At 41.0% G+C, this 8,838-nt stretch overlaps 1 protein-coding gene across 1 annotated transcript in view; it reads left to right on the top strand.

Moving 5' to 3' along the window:
* The window catches only part of DHX33 (DEAH-box helicase 33), a 28,362-nt gene that overhangs the window by 2,955 nt on the left and 16,569 nt on the right, over positions 1–8,838 (top strand). Inside the window, exons 2-4 of the mRNA XM_023730995.1 lie at positions 3,243–3,403; positions 4,430–4,657; positions 4,855–5,085. Coding sequence (XP_023586763.1) covers positions 3,243–3,403; positions 4,430–4,657; positions 4,855–5,085 — 620 coding nt within the window. The remainder of the gene's footprint in view (positions 1–3,242; positions 3,404–4,429; positions 4,658–4,854; positions 5,086–8,838) is intronic.

Below are 8,838 nucleotides of genomic sequence, written 5' to 3'. Positions count from 1 at the left end.
ATACAGTACCTGTCAGGGGATTGTATTAAGTGAGACAACCCATGTAAAATGCCTAGAGCAGTGCCTGGCACTGGGACATGTTCAGTGTCAGCTATTATTCCATAAATGTTTCTTAGAAGTTCCTTCTGCTACATCCAAACTTAAGTGTCCCTTCTTTTTCTGTGTTCCCTGTTAAAGCCCACACCCCTACACCCCATATTTGATAAATGGCTTTGAGTTAGGGATGTCTGAGGGTTCAGCCCTCTCCCCATCACTCTCAGTTGGGGGGTTCCCACTGCTTTCTCCTCTGGTCAGGCAGGGCTTCGCACACTCTGTGGTTCAGCATTTTGTGGTTTATTGATTGGCGAAGTAGTTAAGAGTTTGGCTGCTAACCAGAAGGTCGGCAGTTTGAATCCACCAGCCACTCCTTGGAAACCCTATGGGACAGTTCTACTCTGTCCTATACAGTTGCTATGGGTTGGAATCAACTCAATGGCAATGGTTTGGTTTTTGGTTTGGTAACTGTCATGGATTGAATTGTGTCCCCCAAAAATATCTGTCAACTTGCCTGGGTCATCATTCCCAGTATTGTATGATTGTATAATCTGATGTGATTTCCTTATGTGTTGTAAACTCTGTCACTGTGATGAGGTTATGCTGATGAGGTTTACAAGATTAGATAGTGTCTTAATCTAGTCTCTTTTGAGATATAAAAGAGAGAAGCGAGCAGAGGCACATGGGTACCTCGTACCACCAAGAAAGCAGTGCCAGGAGCAGAGCGTGTCCTTTGGACCTGAGGTTCCTGCGCAGAGAAGCTCCCAGACCAAGGAAAGACTGATGCATTACATGGACCTTTCTCCAGAGCCGACAGAGAGAGAAAGCCTTCTCCTGGAGCTGATGCTGTGAATTTGGACTTGTATCCTACTGGACTGTGAGAGAATAAACTTCTCTTTGTTGAAGCCATCCACTTGTGGTGTTTCTGTTGGAGCAGCACTAGATGACTAAGACAGTAACCTTGGATGTAAGGAGCCCTGGTGGCACAATGGTTAAGCACTTAGCTGCTAACTAGAAGATTGGCTCTGAGGGAGAAATACCTGGCTATCTGCTCCCATAAAGATTACAGCCTGGGAAACCCTATGGGGCAGTCCTACTCTGTCACACGGCGTCACTGTAAGTCAGAATCGACTTAATGACATCTAACAACAGCCATACCTGAAACCAAACCCGTTGCCTTCGAGTCAATTCCGACTCATAGAGACCCTATACCACAACAACATCCTCAAATATGTATTAAACAAATGCCAGAAAGAAACCACTTTATTTATCAGCCACTGAGTTTTGAAAGTGAAAAGTTCTTCTCAGAAAAGTATTGGAGGCAGTTATTGCTATTTCACATCATCAAATACTTAGAGTATTAATTTCATTAGAAAGCAAAATCTTTGCTTATTTGTGCAAGTAATTTTGTAAGATAGATACCTATAAGTGAAGTTGTTGTGTTGAAAAGTGAGTGCATTTAAGATTGTCGTCGTTGTTAGCTGCTGTCGAGTGGATTCCTGTGGAGTAGAGCTGCTCCATGGGGTTTTGTTGGCTGTAGTCTTAACAGAAGCAAGTTGCCAGGCTCTTTCTTCCACAGTACTGCTGGTGGGTGTAAGCCATGTATGTCTCGTTGTTGTTGTTAGTTGCTGTTGAGTCGATTCCAATTCATGGAGACCCCATGTGTGCAGAGTAGAACTACTCCAAACGGTTTTCAAGGCTGGACCTTTTCAGAAGCAGATCACCAGGCCTGTCTTCTGAGGCCCTCTGAGTGGGTTTGAGTTGCCAGCCATTTGGCTAGTGTTTGAGCACTTAACCGTTTGCACCATCATCCAGCCAAATAACCCTCCAAAATGGCTGCACGGTGCCTAGCACAGAGTAGATGCTTCAAAATATTTGTTGAAGACAATTGCATGAAATATTTTAAATTAACTAACTTAACAAGAAAATGGAGATAAGTTAAAAAAAAAATTTAATATGCCACCATCTTAGAATACGCCATTGCCGTCGAGTCGATTCCAACTCATAGTGACCCTATAGGACAGGGTAGAACTGCCCCATAGGGTTTCCAAGGAGTGGCTGGTGGATTCGAACTGCTGACCTTTTGGTTAGTAGTCAAGCTCTTAACCACTGTGCCACCAGGGCTCCCATCTTAGAATAAGCATCATTAACCCCTTGTGTGTTTTTCTATTTAGACTATGTCTAAAACAACAAATTTTTCTAAAAGATCATATGATTGTTTTGAATTTTGCTTTTTTTCATAAACCGTACCATGAATATTTCCAGATCACTAAATATTCATGTAAATATCTTAAAAAATATTGTAAGAATAATACATGATTATAGTGGCACAGTGGTTAAGTGCTTGGCTGCTAACTGAAAGGTCAGTAGTTCGGACCCACCAGCTGCTCCAAGGGAGAAAATGTGGCAGTCTGCTCCAGTGAAGATTATAGCCTGGAAAACCCTGTGGGGCAGTTCTGCTCTGTCCTATAGGGTCGCTATGAGTCGGAATGGACTGGAGAATGGGTTTTATGGTAAAACTTAATAGGATAGAGGGGTGGTAAGAGAAATTCTCCAACCTTCTATTTCCACTCCTCAGAGGCCCTGTTAAACCTCTTAAATGTCTTTCTAGAAAAATTGTAAACATATTCTAGCATATATGTGGCATTGAGGGAAAAAACAAGTGATTGAGGGAAAAAACAAGTCCCAGAACCATATATAAGACATTTATTTGTGTGTGTGGTGGTGGTGGGCGGGGGGGTTCCACTTAAAAGCATCTCGGACATATCAGTATATATCTTATTCTTTTGAAAAGTACAACATTATGTAACAGTTGTATTTAGTTTTGTGTTTGCTATACCAGTTACCTATTGTTGAACATTTATATTGTTTCCAATATTTTGCTATCATAAGCAAGGTTCAATAAAACACTTGTGAAGCTGTATCTTTTTTTGAAGTGTATCTTTACACCCATCTTTGATTAATTCATTAAAATCAATTCCTGCAGCAGCGAAGTTTATAACCATGTTAAAGATTTAGGTATCTTCGGGCCTCCCACGAAGCAGTACCACCATCGGTGCCCCCTGAGCAGTGCCCACAAGTGCCCACCTTCCTGAAGCTTTACAGACTCAGTGTTTTCTTTTATCCGATTCCTCTGACTTTGATCTGTTTGTTTGGTGAAGTTTGTTCCAATTTGCATTTAAACGAGACTTTTTTTTTTTCTTTCCTAGGGGAAACTGGCTCAGGGAAAACAACACAGATCCCTCAGTACCTCTATGAAGGAGGTATCAGCCGCCAGGGCGTCATTGCTGTGACCCAGCCCCGTCGGGTGGCTGCCATCTCGCTAGCTACCAGAGTCTCAGATGAGAAGAGAACTGAACTTGGGAAGCTGGTACCTGACTTTCTTCTTCACTGTCAGGAATAGACAGTTCTCCTACCCTCCTAACCCCCCTCCCTTTTTCTAAACGAGGCTTTTCTTTACACACAGAAAACCTTCCTCTTGCCCCAGTTGTTTAAGCTTGTCTCAGAGTTCTTCTTCAGTTCCGAAGAGATCAGAAGGGCTGACAGGCTGTTAGTCCCAGTTGCTTTGCTTTCAGAATCTGCTGGCAAGTTGAATTAATTAGTTTTCTTTGAGCATCTTTAAGGTTTCAGTAACCTCTGTTAGGTAACGTGTATCTTTCTAAGAAAATTGTAAACATTATTCTAGCATATATGTGGGTATTAATAATGAGTGTTTAAAAAAAAACAAAGGCGAGTCTCAGACCAAATACGAGACAGATTTATTTGTGTTTTTGTGTGGGTGTGTTTCCACTTAAAAACTGCTTGACCCTCTCTCCACATCTGTACACAGCTTCACATGGAAGTAGTGAGAGTAGCTTGGGGTTTGTAGGTTAATTTTAAGTTCTACATATTTGTATATTATCCAGTTTTCCTTCTGCTATTAATTTCTAGTTCATTTCATCGTGTTTAGAGAAGATACTTTGTATTATCTCAGTCTTTTTAAATTTATTAAGACTTGCATTGTGACCAAACATATGGTCTGTCCTGGGGCCTGATCCGCGTGCACTGGAGAAGAATATGTATTGTGCTCGTGCTGGATGCAATGTCCTATATATGTCTGTTAAGTCTAGTGGGCTTATAGCGTTGTTCAAGTGCTCTGTTTCTTTACTGATCTTCTTTTTAGATGTTCTTTTGTAGGTTAGTTTTAAATTCTTTGTAACGCTTATTACCGCTGCAGTTAAATGTTCATGTCGTTCATTGCCTGTCTCTCCCCCTGGCCTGTGTGACCCCCAAGTGACAGAGCGGTGTCAGTGTTGGTCTTGTTCATATGATGGCACAAGTGCCTGGCACAGCGCTTAGACGTGAAGTAGTTGCACAGCAAGTGTTTGATGAGTGACTGGATGATTTTTTCGCACAGGTTGGCTATACGGTGCGCTTTGACGATGTCACCTCAGAAGACACCAGGATCAAGTTCCTGACTGATGGCATGCTTCTGCGTGAAGCCATTTCAGACTCACTGCTCCGGAAGTACAGCTGTGTCATTCTGGATGAAGCCCACGAGCGAACTATCCACACGGACGTGCTGTTTGGGGTGGTGAAAACTGCACAGAGGCGGCGGAAGGGACTAGGGAAACTGCCTCTCAAAGTACGTCTAGCACATTTAAGGAGATAGTCCTTTATGTCAGCCTCAGCTTGTCTTTCTTCGCGCATTCTGCTTCTGAACCATGGGGAAGTTAACCGTGATGGGAGTGACACAGGCCTCAATCACCTTTTCATGTTTGGAGGGACACGGCAGGGTTGTCCCCGTTTTGTTTCCCATTTCGTCTGTGCTCTCTTGTACAGGTGATTGTGATGTCAGCCACGATGGATGTGGACCTCTTCTCTCAGTACTTCAACGGAGCCCCTGTCCTCTACCTGGAAGGGCGGCAGCACCCAATCCAGGTTTTCTATACCAAACAGCCTCAGAATGACTACCTCCATGCAGCATTGGTTTCCGTCTTCCAGATCCACCAGGTATGGGCTGGGGCTCAGATTTCTGGGAAGTTCTGTGTTAGCCTGCAGTTTACATTGACAGCATTCAGCCTTGAAAACAAAAACTACTGAATAAGACAGCTCTGTGAGTTTATTTATCATGTCTGGGTTTTTGTCCTTTTTTATTATATCTCTTATTTCTCCGAAAAGAATAATAATTGAACCATGAGTGCAGAAACTGACCAGCGTCTTTTCTCAGCTAAACCAGACAACTTCCATCTATAAGAGCAGTGACCTGCAAACCTGTTTTGATCATAGCCCCCAGGTAGAAGGAGCTAAGACCACCTTTTACCTTGTAGCCCAGTCCACGGTGCCTGGCACTGGTATAGATTCAATAAGTGTCAGCTAGGTGTACGTATAACTGAAACAAGTTTTATGAAACTACCTTTACTACATGTGATGTGGTATTTTATTTCATTAAAAAGGAAGGAGATATTTTCTACTTCATTTAAAAAAGAAAAAAAAGGTTGGTATTGGTCCAGTAATTGATCGCTACTTATAGTTTAAAAAAAAACTTCGTATTAGAAAAAACTTTCAAAATGTCTTTCGATTTTATGAAACACTTACTTAAAAAAGATGTGTAATGAGACCACCTCAGTTTTGTTTCATTTGTCTAAAATTGACCACTTTTACCTTCCCATTAACACTCTGAGAAAATCTAGAGGCATACTTCTTTGAAAATTTTTATTTTAATCTAAGTGATACCTGTGCAGTTTAAAGTTTAAAAAGTCAAGTAGTTAGTTCTAAAAGGCTCATAATGAAAAAATAACAGTTACTTTAACTTCCCCATCCTGGATTCTCACTCTTTAGAGACAACCACTTTCAACTCCTTAGCTGTTTCCTCTGGATACTACTGCCATACAGGTAGTCCCCTACTTACTGTGGGGTTCTGTTCTGACGACTCCATTATAAGTCGGTTCGCACATAAGTCGAATACCTCATTTTTTTTTTTTTAGTTTTCATTATTACTGCCTTTTATTATCAGTATCTTTATAAATCCACCAGTGTTTTGAACAGTAAATCATAAAATTGAACATTTGCGAGTGAATATCTGAGAATGATAACATCAGCAAATTACATTCTGCAACGTAGTGGTGGTGGTGTTAGGTGCCGTCGAGTCAGTTCTGACTCATAGTGACCCTCCGTACAGTGGAATGAAACACTGCCTGGTCCTGTGCCATCCTCACAGTCATTGCTATGTTTGAGCCCATTGTTACAGCCACTGTGTCAGTCCATCTCATTGAGGATCTTCCTCTTTTTCACTGACCCTCTACCTTACCAAGCATGATGTCCTTCTCCAGGGATTGGTCCCACCTGATAACACGTCCAAAGTATGTGAGACAAAGTCTCACCATCTTCCCTTCCAGGGAGCACTCTGGCTGTACTTCTTCCAAGACAGACTTGTTTGTTCTTCTGGCAGTCTATGGTATATTGAGTATTCTTTGCCAACACCACAGTTCAAAGATGTCAGTTGTTCTTCGGTCTTCTTATTCATCGTCCAGCTTTCACATGCATATGAGGCAATTGAAAATATCATGGCTTGGGTCAGATGCAGCATAATCCTCAAAGTGACATCTTTGCTTTTCAACACTTTAAAGAGGTCTTTTACAGCATATTTGCCCAATGCAATACATTATTTGATTTCTTGAATGCTGCTTCAGTGGGCCTTGATTGTGGACCCAAGTAAAATGAAGTCCTTGACAACTTCAGTATTTTCTCTCTTTATCGTGATGTTGCTTATGGGCCCATTTGTGAGGATTTTTGAATTCTTTATGTTGAAGTGTAATCCATACTGAAGGGTGTATTCTTTGATCTTATCAGTAAGTGCTTCAAGTCATCTTCATTTTGGGCAAGCAGGGTTGTGTCATCTACATATTACAGGTTGTTAATGAGTCTTCTTCCAATCCTGATGCCACATTCTTCTTCATATAGTCTAGCTTCTCAGATTATTTGCTCAGCATACAGATTAAATAAGTATGGTGAAAGGATACAACCCTGACACACACCTTTCCTGATTTTAAACCATGCAGAATCCCCTTGTTCTGTTCAAACAACTGCCTCTTGGTTTCTGTACAGATTCCATATGAGCACAAGTATTCTGGAATTCCCATTCTTCGCAGTGTTATCCATAATTTGTTATAATCCACACAGTTGAATGCCTTTGTATAGTCAGTAAAACCCAGATTAACATCTTTCTGATATTCTCTGCTTTCAGCCAAGATACATCTGACATCAGCAGTGTTATCCCTTATTCCATGTCCTCTTCTGAATCTTGCTTGAATTTCTGGCAGCTCCCTGTCAACATACTGCTGCAACTGTTTTTGAATGATCTTCAGCAAAAGTTTACTTGTGTGCGTGTGATATTAATGGTATTGTTCAATAATTGCCACGTTCTGTTGGATCACCTTTCTTTGGAATGGGCACAAATATGGATCTCTTCCAGTTGGTTGACCAGGTAGCTGTTTTACAGATTTCTTGGTAGAGACGAGTGAGCACCTCCAGTGCTACGTGCGTTTGTTGAAACATTTCAGTTAGTATTCCATCAATTCCTGGAGACTTGTTTCTCGCCAGTGCCTTCAGTGCAGCTTGAACTTCTTCATTACCATCGGTTCTTGATCATCTGTTACCTTTTGCAATGGTTGAACGTCGACCAATTCTTTTTGGTACAGTGACTCTGTGTATTCCTTCCATCTTCTTTTGATGCTTCCTGCATTGTTCAATATTTTGCCCATAGAATCTGTCAGATTGCAACTTGAGGCTTGAATTTTTTCTTCAGTTTTTTCATCTCGAGAAATCGTGAGTGTGTTCTTCCCTTTTTGTTCTCTAATTGCAGGTGTTGCACGTTTCATTAGAATATTTTGTCTTCTCGAGCCAACCTGTGCAATTTTCTGTTCAGCCCTTTTACTTCATCATTTCTTCCATTTGCTTTAGCTACTCTGCATTTAAGAACAACTTTCAGAATATATTTTGGCATCTATTTTGGTCTTTTCTTTCTTTGCTGTCTGTTGAATGACCCTTTGCTTTCTTCATGCATGATGTCCTTCATGTCGTCCCACAACTCATCTGGTCTTCAGTCATTTGTGTTCATTGAATCAAATCTGTTCTTGAGATGGTCTCCAAATTCAGGTGGGATGTACTCAAGGTTTTACTTTGGCTCTTACGGATGTGTTTTAATTTTCTCCAGCTTCAATTTGAACTTGCATATGACCAATTGATGGTCTGTTCCGCAGTCGGCCCATGGCCTTGTTCTGACTGATGATATTGAGCTTTTCCATCATCTTCTTTCCACAGATGTAGTTGATTTGATTGCTGTGTTTTCCATCTGGTGAGGTCCATGTGTATAGTCACCGTTTATATTGTTGCAAAAAGGTATTTGCAATGAATAAGTCGTTGGTCTTGCAAAATTCTATCATGTAATCTCTGGCATCATTTCTGTCACCAAGGCCATATTTTCCCACTACTGATCCTTTTTCTTTGTTTCCAACTTCTGCATTCCAATCATCAGTAATTATCAATGCATCGTGATTGCGTGTTTGATCAATTTCAGACTGCAGAAGTTGGTAAAAGTCTTCAATTTTCTCATCTTTGGCATTAGTGGTTGATGCATAAATTTGAATAATAGTCCAATTGACTGGTCTTCCTTATAGGTGTATGGATATTATCCTATCACTGACAGCACTGCACTTCAGGACAGATCTTCCAATGTTCTTTTTGACAATGAATTCAATGCCATTTCTCTTCAATTTGTCCTTTCCAGCATAGTAGATCATATGATTGTCTGATTCAAAATGGCCA

The sequence above is a fragment of the Trichechus manatus genome, unplaced genomic scaffold, assembly GCF_000243295.1.
Source record: "Trichechus manatus latirostris isolate Lorelei unplaced genomic scaffold, TriManLat1.0 scaffold00040, whole genome shotgun sequence".
NCBI lineage: Eukaryota > Metazoa > Chordata > Mammalia > Sirenia > Trichechidae > Trichechus > Trichechus manatus.
This window is presented reverse-complemented; position numbering and strand designations above follow the sequence as displayed.